Source organism: Gouania willdenowi, chromosome 7 (assembly GCF_900634775.1).
Source record: "Gouania willdenowi chromosome 7, fGouWil2.1, whole genome shotgun sequence".
NCBI classification, from domain to species: Eukaryota; Metazoa; Chordata; class Actinopteri; order Blenniiformes; family Gobiesocidae; genus Gouania; species Gouania willdenowi.
In genome coordinates, this window is record NC_041050.1 from 32888626 (window position 1) to 32908795 (window position 20170).

A 20170-nucleotide genomic window follows, 5' to 3' on the forward strand; every position below is an offset into this window, starting at 1 on the left:
ACTTTTTTGGTGAGATCCCTGCAGTGAGTTTCATGCTCACTCTTCTTTACAGTGTGCAGCAGAAATGAGTTACTTATTTCACATTTTAGACTAAAAATCTCCTGTGAAATAAATGCAATGTTTTCCTTTTTTGACCAAAAATGGTTTAGGACCTAATGCCTTTAAAATACTGATGAGAAAAACTGTCAAAATTAGTTGACTTTTTTTTTTTCTTTTTTTTTGATTCTATATAAACATATTGTTTTTTGTTTAAATCACATTTTGTGTGTGACCGCAGAGATTCCTGAGGCTGCTATAGCTGGAATAGATGCTTGCCTGTTGAGTGAGGCTTGCGTGCACAAGGATTTTAAACTATGGGCTGAACTTTGGCAGCATGACTCTGCTTCTTATCTGTCCTGCTGGACCTACTTCACTTTCCATCCTCATGTCATCCTGTAGTTTTACGCTGACAGCAGTTTTCACCAAGTTTATTCACATTAAGAGATCCTGATTAACGTATTTCTGCATCTTCATAGAAGATGGCGGGAGCTAAGACGTACCGTAATTGCTCTGTTCTGTTCTGAAAACAGTTGCAAAAACCACAGCCTGGAATTTCAAGCATTTATTTCCCGTGGTTGTAGAGGTGGAACCATATGTTGCAAGGAAAAATGGCATAGACTTGAGTGAAAACTGCTGCTGTCTTTAGCTGCACATCATGCTAACTACAGTATGTCTTAGTTGTTTGATGTAAAATGTGTCTTACATGGTGTTATCTCCCCTTTGTTCTTTGTCTCTTTCCCCATATTCCCTTCTCTCTCTCTCTCTCTCTTCCTGTTTGGTGTTTTGTTCCCGGTTACCTCATTTTATGTCATTTATTCCCTCTTTCTCACCTTCGGCCTACCTTTCTTCTTTCATTTCTATCTCTTAATGTTGGTTCAGACCTCAAAGACATTCACAACAATAAGCATAGATACTTGATAGCCTCAGAGAACCAACGCCCTGGCCATTTCTCCACAGCCCCTATTGGTTCTCTGACAGCATCGCCCTCCTCTGGCCTGCTGTGCAGCCAGGGGAACCTGCAGTCCGTTACCAGCATCCAGGAGCGCATCATGTCCACACCTGGTGGAGAGGAGGCCATTGAAAGACTCAAGGTATTGTAATACCTAGGGAAGGATGCAGGGTTACTTTAAAGCATGTTTCAAATTCAAGGCCCGGGGGACAAATCCGGCCCTTTGTAGCATTCACTTCGGCCCACAGAAGAAAGTAAAAATTACAGAGAAAACATAATTTTTTGTGTAAATGAAACTCAAAATTATTTGCAGATGCTCACAGTTTTCCCAAAGCTTTTATCGCATGATTGCAGTCATTTTTATGTAAACTGTTGATTAAAAACTCAAATTTCTTAAAAAATCTTTTGATTTTCCTCAAATCAAGGAAATCCTGTTGGGACTGACATCTGTCACTTGCTTGGATATTGTTGGCTTTTTTATTTTATTTTATTTTATTTTTTACATATTTTGTATTTTATGTATACATAGAAGTGCTGACTAGGGCACAATAATGTTGAAATAACTCGTTTTCCCACATAAAATCTGTTGCCCTCTTGAGATCAAACTGCTTTGTTTTTGGCCCCTGAACTGATATGAGTTTGACACCCCTGCTTTAAAGGTAAGGTTGATAGAGAATCGCGAAGGTCCCCGCCCATTCCTATAACGGGCTTTTTATAATCCCTAAATATGATTAAATCTTTATGTTTTTCCTTTTATTTATCCTTTTTTTTAAAAAAAAATGTTTATTTCTAAAGCTCAATTCTATTCTAAAGAGCCTCCTTTCATGATGTTTTTCTGCTTCACTACACTTGGTAAGGAGTCCCTTGTGTATGTTGAAGACATCTAAACATGCTGGATTGGAGACTCAGGACTAGAGTTGGCCTTAAACAATAAGAAAAATAGAAATAAATAGGAAAAAAAACAAGTTACTTGTATAAGAAAGGTTGGTTCTGATATTTTTAATTAGATCCTACTTTCATCTTCTGATTTAAATTGAGTCATAATTTAAAAAAAAAAATTGTAGTTGATTGTATTTGATAAAGCAGTTATACTATAGGCCTACTAATGCAAAGCTAATGATGATGATGTCGGATCTGATTTAATTGTGACAATTTTGTAATTCAATGAACATAGGATAAAGTGCAGACTGATCTATTAAATGTCATGCAGATGCGTCACTGAAAGACTTTGTTATCTAAGCTATAACTTAAATAAGATGCAGATACACACAGACACAGAGATTAATGAAAGGTTGAGCAGGTTTCAGTTATTGCGTAGCATCCAATCTTCCAACGCCCCCACTCTGATGACAGGCAGCAAACAGGACTGCAACAACCATCCATGAGGAGCTGCAGTTTCCATAGCAACTATACTGCCCAGTCGTGTCTCATCCAGTGACGTCAAGAACCTACGCAAACGCGGAGGAACTCTGACCAGAATAGACTCATTCTTAATGACTTGTCCTCTGAATAGCTAAACAAATGGTTTAAATCTATTTTTGTGGGTCTAACGTGGCAGTGGACGTCTCCTTTTGTGGACCTCACAAAGTCACTGTTTGAGTGTTAACAAAAAGCCTGTTTAGCGTTCATAGTAAACGTCACTGACTATCAGTTGCTTGAACCATGTATGTTTATTAGTCCAGGTTTCAGTCTAAATATTCTAAATATTGGTAATTGATTTAACATTATTGTGTCCTGTTCAACAGAGGCTTGTCACAGACTAAAAGGTTGCATGTTTTCACTCTGGGCCCTTTGCGTTTAGGAATCAGAGAAAATTATTGCTGAGCTCAATGAAACCTGGGAGGAGAAACTGCGTAAGACAGAGGCCATCCGCATGGAGAGGTTAGTAGCAGCACAGCATCACTGCCTGTGTGTAGGGCTGGGCAATATATCGAGATTCAAGATATATTGGAAAAAAATTGAAAAAATAACAATACCACCTGTATAACAGCACAGTGAAATATCATGACTTTAATCTTGAAATATTATGACTTTAATCTCATAGAATTAAGATTTTTGTCTCAAAATATGACATTAATCTTGAAATATTATGACTTTAATCTGATATAATTACAAATTTAGTCTCGAAATATTATGACTTCAATCTTGAAATGTTGTGACTTTAATCTTGAAATATTATGACTTTAATCTTTATATATTATGACTTTAATCTCATAAAATTACTACTTTAATCTTGAAATATTACTACTTTAATCTTGAAATATGACTAATCTCATAAATTTACGATTTTGTTCTTTATTTTTTCTACTATAATCTGGAAATATTATGACATTAATAAAATTATGACTTTATTCTTGATATTATATTATATATTATAACTTTAACTTTATATATTATATATATTATAACTTTAACCTTGAAATATGATGTCTTTAATCTCTTAATAGAATCTCCGATTTTATTAAGTTACGACTTTATTCTTATAAAAGTACTACTTTATTCTTATAAAAGTACTACTTTTTTCGCAAAATATTACTACTTTAATCTCGTAGTGCCCAGATTTTTATTTTTTATTTTAATGTGATACTAATACGCTGTCATACAAATATATAATGGATATTCTTTTTAAAATGATTTAATGAAGCCCAAACATCCCTGTGTCTCTAAATGTGTGTTCTTCTTTCTAGGGAGGCTTTGCTTGCAGAGATGGGGGTGGCAATCCGAGAAGATGGAGGCACGTTGGGTGTGTTTTCACCTAAAAAGGTAAACACACTGTGGCTGGTGTCAGGAACTGATACAGATAGTGGGAATCCCACAGGACCAGTGGATGATGCTCACACTTCCATCATTTCCTTACCATGTTATCTTTTTTCCATGTGAACCCTCCCTGTACTGTTTCTCATACTGTTCACTGTGTCTGTGTCACTGGTTTTCTTCCCACGCTTCTGTTACTTACATCTCAGCTTGGCCACGAAAGGCCCTTTGATGAGCATTTTGATTCTTTTCCTGCTAAGGAGGTTTGTGTTGGTTTTTCAGTTTGCTGCTTGTGTTAGTTCCCTCTCCCCTTCATGTTTAAACAAATATGCTACATTGAAGTAATATTTGATGGTTTCATTTATTCAGACAACTTTTTACAGGAAATTTCCTTGGATCTCCTGACATGTTTTGACTGTCATCTGTCAGTCTTCCTCAGAGGCGTCTGCTGATCGCTTAGGAGTCGAAACATGTCAGGAGATCAAAGTAAATTTTCTGAAAAAAGTTGTCTGAATAAATGAAACCTTAACATACTGTATTATTTAAAAAGGAAGACAAAATGAACATGCTGTAATTAATTCCTACATTGAAGATTTTGACAAGCAACATTTTGACCAAATGTTTCTCATCAGTTATTTTCTTTATTTAGATCACCTATGTCAAACTTAAGGCCCGGGGGGCCAAATCCGGCCCTTTAGGGCAACAAATCACCTAAAATCTGTGATCCCCCTAACGTCAAACTGGTCTGTATTTGGCCCCTAAACCAAAATGAGTTTGAAACCCCTAATGTAGATGCTTAGATATTGTAGGGTTGTCACTAGTTTTGTTCCCCTCACTCTGCAGCAAGTAGATGCAGCAAAAGACAAACCTATAAACATACGTGCTTGTCAGCAGAAACACGTAGAGGTTTGTTGGTGTGCAGGTACAGCCATCTTTGTGTCATTGTCGGAATATTTTCAGCCTTTATTCCCCAGTCAATTTTAACATAAATTTTCACCTTCATAATTTTTTTTCCTTCTCTTTTCATTCAACGCTGCACCATGGTTTAGCATTTGGTTGAGAAGCCCATTGATCTTTATGCAGAGTTAAATGGGGTGTTTTCCCCTAAAAAGGTTGGTGTTTTACAGGAGCAGCCACCCAGCTGCTTAGTGGTAGTTTAGTGATTTATCAGACTGTAGAATTAAGCGTGTGTTGTTTTTCACTTGAGTAGACCAGTGTTTCCCAAACTCTATTTAGTTTCCTCATATGGTTAATGAGCAGATCTCTCATACTCTTTAGCAAAATTCCTATTAATTATTTTGAAGTAACTTAAACACAGTTTTATTCATTTAACAAAATGGGTGTTTGGCTCACATGCCAAAGATTAGATTAGATTATACTTTACTTTATCCCAAAATGGGGGAAATTCACATCTTACAGCAGCCATAAGACACAAAGAGCAAGCAATAAAACTAAATACAAATACAGAAATAAAGAAATAATAAAAAAACTAAATAAATAATAGATATTGGTCAAGATAACAGTACAGAAAAAATATAAACAAGCAGTAAGTGGGGTTTTGCAATGAATACTGAGTTATATTGCACATAGTAAGGCAGTGGAGGAACATTATTATTATTTTTAACATTGATCCTACTAGTCAATGTAATAAACTATTCAATTATTGTCTTTTTTCAATTTTTATTATCCTCTATTAGTGTTGAAAAGTGATTTGGTTTGGGAAACTCTGTAAAAGTCTGACTGTGAAGCAGCATCACTTTACAGAACATATGCCGCAAAAGTGGTGAAATCCTGCAGTGTGATTCAATTCCTTTTTTGATGCAAGCCTTTCCATCCCCCACAGACGCCACATTTGGTCAACCTGAATGAGGATCCTCTCATGTCAGAGTGTCTGCTCTACTACATCAAAGACGGAATTACAAGGTAAAAGAAGCCAGGAGGATGTCACGAGTCTCACGACACACTGAAAAAATGCAGGGGAATCTGTAACAGGGTTTGATTCTGTGTCAGAAAACCAGAGGAGCTTCATTCTTTGTTTATAGCAAGTGTTGGTTGTCAAGTTGATTAATGATTTAAAATCTGCTTCTGTTTGAAAAACAATTTAAACCCAACACCACATTAATGGCGTTTTTTTTTTGGTGTTGCGTTTCCTCTTATAGTTTGCCCTCAGGGGGCAGAAACTGATATGAACAATGTGCAAGCTCTGTTTAGCTCTGCCACTGCTGAGTGTTTTGCTGAGCTCGCTCACGTATTGTTGCAGCACACAATAGAACAGTGGTGTCCAGTCTCTTAAAATGACCTCCATGATGGTTTCAGGGTGGGTCAGGCTGATGCTGAAAGAAGACAAGACATCGTTTTAAGTGGCGCTCACATAAAGGAGGAGCACTGCATCTTCCGCAGTGAAAGGAATGCCAATGGAGACGGTGAGTCATCATCATCTTACAAAAAACCCAGTTGTTTTTTTGTTTTTAAATGTTGTTTATTTGACAGGAACAATGTAAATTCATCAACATTACAGTAAATATACCAGAGTTAGCCTAATGGCTATTTTTCATCTGCTGTCTTTGAACAGCTGTCAAAAGTCACCCTTAAAACAATATCTATCACAAAATCTGTCACATTCTAAAACGGCATAAAAACATTCATAAAACTTTATAATTCACCTTCTTAAAATGTACAAGTAATTTTGCATTAAATTGTTCAATACATATTTTAAATAAAAAATAAAATGCAAGAGAACTTCTGATTATCAGGGCTGATGATTGCAGAGCTGATCTGATCTGATCTGAGTGACATTTTTAATATTTACAAATTGATTAAGTGGAGGAGAGGACAGACCATGGGTGATTTTGAAAAAAAAGACACAGATTTACATACTTTAACATGTTCTTCCAATTGAAAAGTTTGTGTTTTTGGAGAATAGCAGTAGTTGTTTTTTGCTGTATTGTTAGTGGTATTAGTCCTGTTTGAGTCCATAGCTTAACAAAAATATTCAAAAAACAAAGTTTAAGTTGTTAACTTACAAAGTGTTGCTTTATTTTGTGTTTGAAGTTATTGTGCTGCTGGTGCCCTGTGAGGGGTCTGAGACCTACGTCAACGGCAAGCGGGTGGAGGATGCGATCCAGCTTCGCTCAGGTATGTCTAACGTTTGTTGTTTATAGTAAACCATAATGTGATGAATATTAAGAATTAGGCTACGGTCACACTGCAGAGGCCTCATTTATACATGCTACGTACGTACAAAAGAAAACGTACATCAAATATAAGCAAAGTTTGGGATTTATTTAAAAGAAAACCTTACTAGATAATGTGCGCACCTCCACGGCAGCTCTGACCCTGCCGTACGCACAAACTCATGAGAAACGGGAAACTCCGACACCAACGGGAGAAGGATGACATTAATGACAGCTCTATGAAATTAACTCACTCAGTGCCATTGACGAGATAACTCGTCATTTCAAATCCAAACGCTCAGTGCCATTGAGGAGAAAACTCGTCCATGGTACAAAACACCCCCAGCCTGTGAGCCAGATAGCAAAATAATAGGTGACACTTAGGAGCTAGCACCGTACCTTTGGATGAGAGATCATCTGTGCTCAGCAGAGGTAAGAGGGAGAGGAGGAAAGGCGTTTACAAGACAGAAAATGGCGCTACGTACGAGAGTTGACGTTCCCAGCAGTGCACACTGGACCAGAGCATGTGTGGAACTCATGGATAGCAAAATGATAATAATTTTGCCATCAAAAGCCCGGTCTCAGTGTTTGTTTTTTTGTTTTATATAAGGAAACAATGTTCAGATGATAGAGTTGTCACTAAAGCAAAAAAATAGCTTTAAAGTTACTGACAAATTTTTTCTTTTAGAAAAAGGCTGTTTTCTCAGCTTTTTGCTCTGAAAATGAAGATTTCTATAAAACTTGCTCTATTCAACGGCTGATTACAAAAGAACGAAACGAGCCAGAAACCAATTTTTTTTTTTTGATGATAGTAGAGGCTTCAATCTTTCAGAATCTGGTGTCAGATTTCAGATAGTCATAGTACTTAGTACTACATACTTTAAAATCAGTCAAAATGCTCAAAAACGGCTGGCACTGAGGGGGGTAGAAAATCTGAAAATTTCTGGCACTGAATGAGTTAATAGAAATTGTGTGAAATAATCGAACACATTGAACATTTCACAACACATTATTTGAAGGAAAAAATTATACTGATGCCTGCAAGGAGTGAGTGACAATAATAATTGTAATCAAAATCACATGATTATTGTGCAAAATTGCCGATCAATTTGCTGCACAGTCTGATGAGGCAACACAACGCAATCTGACTTTCTATCATTTCTAATGTTCACTGTCACCAAATTACGCTCTCCTGCGTGTGTCCACCTCAACAATTAATACCTCCACTTCACATTGAGTGAAGTTTTTTTTATTTGCTCATTTTCGTACGCACTTCCTGGTTTTTAGCGTACGCCAGCTGAAGTGTGCTTACCTAGGCACACATTTATAAATGAGGCCCCAGGTCTTAATGCTCAATTGGGACATTTTATTTAAATCAGTTTTCTTTGTGTGTGCTCATTATTATTTAGACATGAAATGCATCTTCTATCAGTTTGGAGTATGAACGAAATGCGACCCTGAAGTGACCCGCATGCGCAAAAGAGGTCCTGAGGTACTACGTGCGCAAGCTGGCACACGCTGTTTACGGAAATAAATATGGAAGCATCTCGTCTGTGTGCATGGCACAGATAATATGTAGAATATAATAAATATTTATTAATTTCAAGAACTCACTTTCCTTCCACCGTCTACTTTTCTACTTGTGTCCTCCACCTGGGTGTCCCCCCTTCCCTGCTGCTCCATCTGGGACGCAGATTTATGACGCTATCACATTTTAGTGACGTAAAGGTCGGATAGAATGCAACCTGGCTGTTCATACAGCAATCGCATTGCAAAATATCAGGATATCCACATATGAACGTGGCCTGCGTCCGATTGGAAAAAATCGGAATTGTACTGTTCACATTGACTTGAAAAAATCAGATATGGGCAAAAAAATCTGAATTGATGTGCAGTGTAAACATAGCTTTACTTACATTATAGAAATTGTGGTAACACTTTACTTGAAGTTTTGTACATAACTCAGTCATTATTATGACATAACACCTGTCATTAGTATGAATAAAGTATCATGAAGGCTGTCATTAAGTGTAATTTGTTACCATAACCCTTTGTGACCTTAACCATACCAATCCCCACGAGATCCCTCCACCTAACCCAAAAAAGGCCAAAGGTGTCATAATTTTGCAAACGACACTTTATGACATCTTAATGACAGCCTTATGTATAAAATTTCAAGTAAAATGTTACCAAAATAGTTTTAAGAACAAGATCAGGATGGGACGGCTCTGCTGTTTACATGCCTTACTGATTTCCGGTTGCACTCTTTCCTTCAGGCAACCGAATCATCATGGGAAAGAACCACGTATTCAGGTTCAACCACCCAGAGCAGGCCAGGGCTGAACGAGAGAAAACGCCTACGGCTGAAACCCCCGTGGAGCCAGTGGACTGGACGTTTGCTCAGAGGGAACTTCTGGAGAAACAGGGAATCGACATGAAGCAGGAGATGGAGAAACGGTATGCAGTCCGTCCAGTTTTATTCACTGTGTGAATATAAATATAAATTATTTGAATCAATTTAAAATGTTCCTATGTGCATAGGCTCACCGAGATGGAAATCTTGTACAAAAAGGAGAAGGAAGAAGCAGACCAGCTTCTGGAGCAACAGCGACTGGTGAGTTAATTTATACATTAATTTAGTAATTCTTCTTTGAGACATCTTAAGGGTTCAGTGTGTTATTGTTGTTTATAACAACCGAAATTATCTGCAGAAGCCTCATATTAGGCTGTAAATAGGAGAATGGGCATGATCACCATGAGAATGGCTTCATTTTACCAGGGGGCTAACTGCACACAGCAGCTAGCTTCTACCCATAGAAATAATCAGGACAACTGTCAAATCCATCACACAAAAGACATGTTTTGTAATAATTAAGTATATTAGTAAATAAAATACAATTATGAAATATTAACATTTTTAAATAATAAAATAAAAAAATACTTGACACTTGTTTTTTTTTAATATTTACCAACATGTTGCAAGTCTTAAATATTGTTACATTTTATAAAGTTGTTCTTTATTTGATAGTGGTCCCATTCTGCCCCTCGTTAAATGAACATTCTGAACATCCATTGAATATCGTCCCATCTCCTTTTTATATCTATCTATCTAGCATGCTAATCAGCTAACCATTACTGTAACATTCACAGTGTGCAATCCCCTGTTAAATGTCTCCACAATAAAAGATTTGAGTTGAAACCTTTTACACACTGAACCTTTAAAATTGTTCTCTTGTTTTGGAAAATCTCTTTCAAAGTAACTATAATGCATTTTGAAGGTTGAGTTTTATGAAAGTCTGTGTGCATTAATTGTATATAAATGTTTAAAAGTTGTTTTTAAAGTTAGCGCTCATGGGTTTTATGGACTGTGAAAGCTGATTTTTATTCTCTGAGGCTTGTTTCACATAGTTTGAATCTGACTAGTACTAATTCTCCTGAGATGTTTGTGTGTTTGAGACTTATTCCAAGTGCACGCCTGTTTTCCTTGCATGGATGTTTTCTGGTTTGAGACAAATTAGCTTTTTCTCGCCTTCCTCTTGATTTCTATCAATTTTTTTCTCTATGGATTTAATTGAGAAAAGTAGATTGTAAAGCTTTTCCCCCTTTTTATATCCCTAGTTTCTGATTTCTGTCTTTTCAGAGAGTGAATCTGAATCTTGCAAAAACAGCAGCTCACATTACAACAGTGTTAGATCAGACATTGACAAATCCCTTTCAAGGGAACTGAGATTAGTGGATTTCTACCTTTTTTTTTTTTCAAATTTAATGCTGCTTTTGCATGGTTCAAGTTATTAATAGCATGATCTCTTAACTCATTCAATACTGGTTTCCAGACTAAGTTGCAGTGTTCGTCGTTGGTCTTATTTGACTTTGAAGTGGCTGCTGATTTGCTTGGAATTAGATTTCTATTCTAGTTTTCTTACTCTGATTTATCCTGAGTTTCATCCTTCCAATGCAGTTGCTGACACATCCAATGCATTGTAATAACCAAATGATATTCTGCTCTAGCTTTTGAAAGATAGTGACAATGTGGTTTCTCATTGACTTCTTTGGCTTATCCTACCTGGAATCTGTGTAATATTCTGCGGCACGGCACCACCACAACCGAGTGGAGTCACAGCTCATTCAGTGAATCACAAACCCTCTTTCATATTTTGTTGGTTTTATACAAGCATTCCTTTTTTTCCTTCTTCTTTTAAACAATAAAATACAGTAGCTCAAACCTCCAGAGACATAACATGTCCACCTTTGGCAATAGAAACCAATCAATTCATACATCCTATCTGAATCATCAGTACCTACTGGTTGTGATCTGTAATGTATGTTGTCGACACAAAACAAATGAGAAACTGCATTATTTTCCTCACAACTAACATCTTTCTTGTAGTGGATTATTAATACTTCTGTGCTCACGTCTGCCTCTGCTCTCTCTACTGACTTTCTCATTCACTGTAACAATACTGTCTTCTAACTCACCGCTAATACTAAAGCCAACACAAGCCTTTCGGACTAAAGGGGAAAGCGCATCACTCCATCTACATGCATGCCTCTGTAGCATGTTTGGGATCAAGCTTTCAAATCACTAAGTTTCCAAATCAGAAGGAGGAAAATCACAAAAAAAAACAATACAGAGGAGCTCCAATCAGGGACCATCATCTATTTGTATTTTCTTTTTAATCATGTAAACATGCTTTATTTTTTATTTTTAATATCAATATGCAACACTGGGAAAACTAGTTTAAAATATCAGAGTTGATCACTGAGAAAATACTTTTTCTTAAGAGGAAATATAATGAATCTGGACAAGAATTTCTCTTTCAAAGAAGTAAGTCAATGAAAGCCACTGTTGTGTAGTTTTATATCTTTCTTTTTCAACCCAATTCTTGATTATTGTTGCATGCTGTCATACATCTTATACAGTAAGGATGTATGTTAAATATACTTATCTTGTTTTTACAAGGTGATTATCTTTAGTTAAAAGCCTAAAATGAGACGTTCTGATTGGGATAGCGATTTAATTTGTGGTTGTAGTTCCCATGTTGCATATTTACATCTCTTTATTCATCTTTATTTTAAGTCATTCTTCATCCTTTCCCTGATTTCCCATTGTAATTTCTCTTCTTTTTTTTGGGGAACTGTTTGGTTTGTGTCCTGTGTTGTTTCCTCAAGGATGGAGACTCTGATAGTGGGGATGACTCAGATAAGAGGTCTTGTGAGGAAAGCTGGAGACTGATCACTTCCCTGAGGGAAAAGCTGCCTCCCAGCAAAGTGCAGACTATTGTGAAAAAGTGTGGCTTACCCAGCAGTGGGAAAAGAAGAGAGCCCGTTAAAATGTACCAGATCCCTCAGCGACGCCGCATCACCAAGGACTCCAAGTGGGTTACCATCTCTGACCTGAAGATCCAGGCGGTCAAAGAAATCTGTTATGAAGTCGCGCTCAATGATTTCCGTCACACGCGACAGGAAATTGAGGCCCTGGCTATTGTAAAGATGAAGGAGCTTTGTGCTAGCTACAGCAAGAAAGACCCTAATGAGCGCGACTCGTGGAGGGCGGTGGCTCGGGATGTTTGGGACACTGTAGGTGTTGGCGACGAGCGCATTGAGGACGTTATAACCAACGGGACCCGACCGGGGGGTGCTGTCATGGACGAGCTAAAGGTGCACATTGATAAACTTGAAGACATCCTCCAGGAGGTGAAGAAACAGAACAACATGAAGGACGAGCAGATCCGTGCTCTCAGGAATAAGATGGTCAAGATGGAAAAAGTCCTCCCACTGATCACCCCAGAGGCTCAAGAGGCGCCTCCTGCTGTTAGTGCGTCTCCTTGTGTTGTGAGAACACCAAGCCCCCTTGATGGAAAACCACCTGAAACTGAAAATCCTGTAGGAGAGGATGTAGATTATTTAATAGGTCAGAGTGCAGGGGACGACTCCTCTCTAAAACGAGGCCCCATGCGCTGGATGCGACAAGACCAGGCCCGCCTAAAGAACCTCCAACAGCAAGACATCTCCAAGCAGCTGCGCAGACACACCGGACCTCATCGCTTTATCCCCCCAGAGGATAGAAAGCTACGCTTCCCTTTCAAAAGTAACCCCAAGCATCGCAACTCGTGGAGCCCTGGCACTCATATCATAATTACAGATCAACAGGTCATTGAGCTAAAGGTGCCCAAAGAAGCTGTAGAAGAAGAAGAAGAAGCAGAGAGCCAGGATTGTGAGGAGGTGCAGTGTCCGGCCAAGATGGCTGCTTCTATTGTTCAAGTCACCCCTCCTGGGTCTAGCCCATCGGTTCAGCGCAGAGGAGGAAAAGACTTGGAGCAATCTCCAAGCCAGGCTCACAGAAACAACTACAGGAACAGCCAGCAGCACCAGCAGCAGCAGCATCAACAGTTCTACGAACGAGGCCGCAGCAACTCCTTCAACCACCGCCAGCGGCCTTCGGGCTCCATGGAGTCCCTGCAGCACGGCGACAACAACCGTAGACACACGCAGGCGTTCTACCAACCTCGCCACCAGCAGAACCAGCCCAAGCTCTACCATCAGCCCCAACAACAGCCATACCCCTATCATAACAACATGCCCTTTTCAGACGCCACTTTTAATGGCTACCAACTCTATCATACCGCAGATCCTCCCAATTACCCAGTCCATTATCAGGCCCCTCCCCGCATGCGCAGGCAGATGTCCGCTCCCAATCTAAAAGCCAGCAGAGAGACGGCAGTCTGAGGAACTGTAGGAGTAGGCAAACGCATTACAGATCACAACAGTGCTCAAGCAAACTCACTTTTGCACTTGACCTCAGTGTTACCGGTTGATACGAGTTTGCTATAAAAAGACATTTCATCATCATCATCTTTTCAAAGCATTTTTTTTTACTGTATTACTTTATCGTCTTGTCAGCTGTCATCAGGATGTTAAGCCAACAGATCACAAGGGAACTATCCGTTAGTCGCAAAAGTGGAATGCCATGCCAACTCTGATCATATCATGATGTGACATTTTCTTTAAATCATCCTTTGATTTTCCAAAATGGTTTTTACTGTGGGATTTCTGAGTTTACATCCTTGCCATTATAGGGGTTTGATTATAGGTGCAGGTTTTTTTTAGTCTTTACAGTATGAATTTGTTGAAGTGTCATATTTTTTTTTATTACCAGTAGAATATTTCAGTTACAAATGATCATGAAGATTAGTTGAAGCGGTGTTGGAAAAAGAGCAAATGCAATCATCAGCTTATTAATGCTATTTTTTTAAAAGAAAAAAGTGTGCTTTAATGCTTTGACGTGAATAATCCTGCTTTGCTTTTGCATTAAAGCGTTCTTCTTCCCTTTTAATCCAGTGCCTAAACATCTTTCATCAGGTTTTTATGAAGGAAGCTTTTTAACATGTCTAACCAAAACTAATTTTGCAGCTTCTTAATCTGTTAAGTTGTTAAACTCTTTCTACATTTCAATTAGCTCGAATGGAAAACCACCATCCACTCCTGTACCACACTTTTAGGCTTTCTCAAGTAATTTGTGTAATTGGTTAGTGAAAACACTAATACTGAAAAGCGCAATGTTTAACTCAGACTTTAACAACAAACTAACTCTGCTCAGTAGGACTGATTGCTGTCGGTTTGTGGTTCACTGAATAAGCACAGAGTTTACTGTTTTTTTCTAATGGCCGCCCGTTTCCATGACTCCCAAAGACTCACCCTGGAGTATTTTAGGAGGACAACAAAGAGCAGAATGCTTTCAAGCAGAAATATCCATATCTAATGAGACTGTTTCAGCTCAATCCGTTCCTTAAAGCTGCACAGTTGCAGATTTATGTTTAGAGTTTATGCCTTTTCCACTTCAGCCAATACATCTTTTAATTCGCAACAAAATGTGCATGGCTGCATGTTAAGCTTTTAACCCTCTCATTATCCTTGAATATTATAACACATTTTACCCTTTGGGTCAATCTGACCCCAGAGATTTGCCTCCAGAGAATTATTTTCAGAAATGTATTGACCAAGTTTTTGTGTCAGGCACTTTGTTTATTTGTTGAATACATAAATAACCCCTTGATAATGAAACCTGGATCTGTTCTCTAGCACCACTATCAACTCAAGACAAACCTTTAAATTAGAATTAATTTATCTTGAACATTTTTCCTCCAAATCTTAATCAAATTTACTCACAACATTATCACTAGAGTATGAACCCTATTGGTTGTGGCAATGATGTGACTTTTCCTACAACGTATCAACTCAAAAGTATCAACTCTGCACCTGCATGTGTTGGGATGTAAGGTCACACACATCTTACACAGCTAAAACAGCTTGGGGTCAAATTGACCCCAGAGGAACACCAATGCTACAATATGCATTCAGCACAGTGAAAAGATGTTAAGATAATTACAATATATGCCTAATAAATTGTACCCATCAAATTAGGAAAAGTGATGAAATACGAAGCAAAGAAATTAAAGTCGACTACTATTTTTTGAATCATAAACATTGAATGGGGTCAAATTAACCCCAAGGATAATAGGAGGATTAAAGAACCAGTTGATATTTTGTGATATCTAGTTTGTTTACCATGGCCTATGAAGCGTTTCAATGACACAGTATGATTGATGTGAATGAATAATGGTTAGGTGCTTTGAGTGCCATGAAAAGTGCTTTTAGAGGACTGTCAATGTTCTAAAATGGTTTTATATCATAAAGCTTAGATTGTGTTATATTCTGCCTTACTGTAACAAACCAAATGATCGACACGTAGCTGCACTTCGTCTTGCATTTTTGATCATTTCTTTTCTGGCCCGATAAACATTTTTCCATTTAAAAGAGAATGTTATTTAACTTGCTCTATGTGCTGATAGTGAGCAGGTCAGCTGGAATGAAACCACTTTGATTCTATTATTACGTGCTGTGTCAACCGCCTATGAAACGCTGGTATAATCTGTGTATTGGTGTTGGTGTGTTTGTTGTACGAGTCTACATTTATGAAGTGCCTCACTGTGTATTATGTCCTTCGGCTTCTCAGTGGAACGGTTTTATTCACAGGCTTATTTTTAAAGAATGGATGCAATAAAATGTTGTGCTTCATGTGCTGCATTTGGTTGTACGTTAATCTTTTTCTTTGATCATCATTAAATGAGTGTTAAATGTTATGATGCAAACAGAAGCCAAGCTACGCCGTAAGGAAAGAGAGCTTGATTGTATATTAAGTGACAATTATTTGATTTAAGACTGGGGTGGCAAACTCATCGTAGTTCAAGGGCCAAATACGGACCAAGATTAGCTTAAGTGGGCCACAGATTTTAGGTGGGAAAAGAGCAAATTCAACGTTAATGTGCACTGGTTTGCACTTTCACGTATAAATGATGTATAAATTATTTTTTAAAAAAAGATAAAGTATGTGAGTATATCAGTCCCTGCAGTATATTCACCTAAATTTCCCAGATTTTTTTTTATTTGTGAAAAATGTGCAAGATTTTTGAAAAATGTAGTGTTTTTTCAACAATTTGACATTAAAAATGACTGCTGTCATGTATTATAAGGAAAACTGAGCCCTGCAAATATTGTGGATTTCAATTGAATTTGTGTATTTGGAGGGGCTGAGATATCTACAACTGAATTTGTTTATTTACAAAATGTTTCATATTTTTTTTACTTTCAAGCTGGCTGAATTTGATGCTCTAAAGGGCTGGATTTGGCCCCCGGGCCTTAAGTTTGACACATGGGATTTAAGAAATGCTCATTTTTATTTATGCTCATATCAATGTTTATTTTTATTGTTTGGGGGGAGCTGTTCACATCATTTCCCTGATATGATTTTTGAACCATATATACTGTATATTCACTGTCTTTTTTTAGTTAGAATTACTTGACACCAGAAAGAAATCTGCAGAGTTAAACTTCAAATCAAATCTATTTCGCTTTAAGGGTCTTATGGCCCATTGTTACCAAACTTGTTTCCAGACTTTTATTTTAAAATATTTAGCTTTCATATAACTAAGGCAGGATGACTAAAATCATTATGGAACAAACTGAAATCACTTTCATCCAATATTTAATTTTGTTGACAAAATGTCAAAGACTAAATTCAATGCAAATTGATGTTTATTCTGAGGTTGGAGTATGCTAATGTGAAAGGGTGAGATATGATGTCAAATGAGCAAATCGGAACAAATACTATATGTAACATAAAATAATTCTGGTAAAAGCTTTAAGACAAACTAAATATAGTATTTGATGCTTTTATTTTTTTTATTATTTAGAAGTTGCATTCATGTTCATCAGATTGAGTACGTTCTAATTAAAAGACAATGTTAAAAAAAATTATGGAAATGGAAAAAAAATATGTCAACCAAATCACATGACCTGATTATCAAATGACTACGTTGTGTTGCAGCTTCTGTGATCTACAGCACTTATCTAACCTCTGAGGGGCAATAAAGGAAAATATTATCATGTATACAGTATGTTCCAGGGTTAGGGTCAATTACATTTTGAAATTACAATTGCGTCTTCAATTATTCATGTTCAAACACAACTCAATTATGTGTACAGTGACCAAATCTTTTTCAAATTACAATTAGTTACAATTATTATCTTCCCCCTGAAAGTCAATGACAATTATGTTCTCAATTACTCAAGTTCAAACGTAATTAATCGCAATTACTAAACCTTTAATAAATAACCCCATAAAATGTAACCTTCCTCTTAGCTTTCTGTTAGCGTCTCTTATGATGTCTTAAATCAGCTGTAAAATACACAAAAAAATATGATCTATCATCTAAGTAGTTTCTCATCTCTTGGTTAACCATAGGCTTCTTTAGCCAGGAAAATATTGGCATTAGTATTTTTGGTGTGGGCGTCTGAGCCTTTTTTCCTGTCAGTATATGCCTCGATTTACATTTTTTCTTTAAATGGTACAATGATCCTCAAGAGAACTAACATATAATATGGCTTAATATGAAACATAATTAATAATTAACTACGTATGTATAAGCCATAGAACAGTAACATGGTTCCCCAATTTTGCGTTTAATTAAATTGTAAATGACAGGTTTTATACAGTTTCCATGGCAATTTCAATTACGTCAATTATCTGAACTCAATTACAATTCAATTATGACAGCAACATATATTTCCACTTACAATAACAATTATAATTACGTCATAATTGTAATTAATTATCAATTACATTTCTGTGAGGATGTAGTGATGACATACATGGAGGGACCTTTAGTCGTTTTCACAGCAAGGAAATGATAAATTAATCCAATTCAATGATTCCAATGTTGGGAGGAGTCCAGAAAAATTCAACAAATTATAAATTGCAAACAAATTGATTTTGCACTGCCTTTAAGAACAATGTTCGGTCATTTTCATGTGAAGACGGAGTAAAACTTTGAATTCACCCTCATTTTTTAGAGCAGGGGTTCTCAACTTTGGGAGGGGGTCACCAGATGCCTTCAAGAAATTAAGAATATTTTTTGGACAATTTGTGCCAATTTTTGACTTATTTTTAACCTTTTTCTGCAATGACACCAAACTTGTCATATTCTAACCTATTTTCATCACCTTTTCTTACCATATTGTTGCTCCTTTTAAGGCATCTCCATCCATTTTAAATGGCTTTTCTGCACATTTTTTCCACTTTCAAGACATTTTCAACACTCATAAACCCTTATCACTTTTCCCACCTATTGTCACATATGTTGACCCATCATTGTCACTTTTAACCTCTTTTCACCATATTTCATGCTTATATTTGCCAATTTAACCCCATTCATGATTTGTCATACCCATTATTTGCCAGTTTAAACTAATTGTACCTACTAATTGTTCCAATTTAGACACTTTGAATCCTTTTTACCATTTTATCTGTCTGTTTTTGGCCACTCTAATTTGCAGCTTTGAACCCATTTCACCAGCTTTTCCTACATTTTGGGTCACTTTCAACCTATTTTATTTCTAATTAAAACATGAATTTACTTCTTTGGCCCAATAATAATAAACTTACTGGATAACAGCAGATATCATTCAGATAAATAAATAAATGTTATCACAGAATCCTAGAACAATGGACCATCATTTTGCTGACTTTATGGATGGGCCCCAAAAAGCCCTCCCCTGTATTCCCCCTATAGTTGGCCTTCTTCAATATTCCTGTCTTTATTTTGTGAGTCCTCGGCTGAAAAGGTTGAGAACCACTGTTTTAGAGTACCTACCGTACTAAGATAAATTAAAATGCATTTTTGAGCAAATCAACATTTCACATGTATGTTTCAGCAGCTTCAAAGCCAAAATCATATATTAAGAAGAAAAATGTCACCCTTGAATCCACTGTTAAGCCTTTATTTATTCAGTGTTTAGCAGATCAATGATGAATGAAAATGAAAATGCTGCTTTCTCCTCTGAGGAGGACTGTGAGCCAACAGGATGAGTTCAACCAGGCCACAGCCTGTTCTCTGGTGGGGGGGTTGAGGGTGGCGCCCCTCATTAGATTACTGTTGACTCAGCTCCGAGCGAGCGCCACCGTTCCTCCTGTTCTCATCCATTTATTCACCTTTCATTCTTTCATCCAACTTCCATTTCAGGAAAATTATTTCTCATTCAAACTAAGTTTCCTTATTATTTTGTTCATGCAAGCATTACGTTTAATACCTCGCTCATATGTTCCATAATTAATTATTAATTACTCAATTTTTGGAAGATGTTTTTGTATTTAGTAAATATCGGAGGATCGGAGATGAAAAGTCAATGCAGTTTCATAAAACAATGTGTAACTCAAAATGTTTAAAAGTTATAAATTATAAAAGTAAAAGCATAAATCTCGGGAACTTTCTGAATGTTTTCATAGCTTATTTGACCAAATCAGACAAACGGTGTAGGAGGAGTTAACGGCATCCTCACTAACTATTTAAGCACAAAGCCAAGTCGGTCACAAAGTAATGTAATAAGAATAGTTTCTATAGGTATACGAGATTCCTGTTTCTGATGACTTTCCAGCTTTTTCCAGCGTTGGCTGCAGCTGATGAACGGCTGTCTGTGTTTTTTCTTCTTCTGTCTGTGTGTCGGCATCCAGGATTATGAGAGCAAATTACAGGAACTTCAGAAACAGGTGGAAACTCGCTCCCTGATAGCAGAAACACCTGATGAAGAAGAGTTGGAAGAGGAGGAGGATGAAGAAGGTGTGTACTATTGTGTGTTATAGTGACAAAAACACAGGACATGGTTTGCAACATTAATAGTTTTTTTTTCTTCCACTTTTTTA

The 20170-nt window shown here is 37.1% G+C and overlaps 1 protein-coding gene across 17 annotated transcripts in view; it reads left to right on the top strand.

The window, feature by feature from the left end:
* The window catches only part of kif1b (kinesin family member 1B), an 84951-nt gene that overhangs the window by 34307 nt on the left and 30474 nt on the right, over positions 1-20170 (top strand). For 7 of the 17 annotated variants that reach the window (XM_028452734.1, XM_028452736.1, XM_028452746.1 and 4 more), the window contains 9 exons: positions 919-1130; positions 2790-2869; positions 3676-3751; positions 5586-5665; positions 6059-6165; positions 6794-6877; positions 9192-9372; positions 9457-9529; positions 19982-20087. In XM_028452734.1, the coding sequence (XP_028308535.1) occupies positions 919-1130; positions 2790-2869; positions 3676-3751; positions 5586-5665; positions 6059-6165; positions 6794-6877; positions 9192-9372; positions 9457-9529; positions 19982-20087 (999 nt within the window). Of the gene's footprint in view, positions 1-918; positions 1131-2789; positions 2870-3675; positions 3752-5585; positions 5666-6058; positions 6166-6793; positions 6878-9191; positions 9373-9456; positions 9530-12084; positions 16000-19981; positions 20088-20170 lie in introns of those variants that run through there. The other 10 variants (XM_028452741.1, XM_028452743.1, XM_028452742.1 and 7 more) reach the window with 3 other exon arrangements.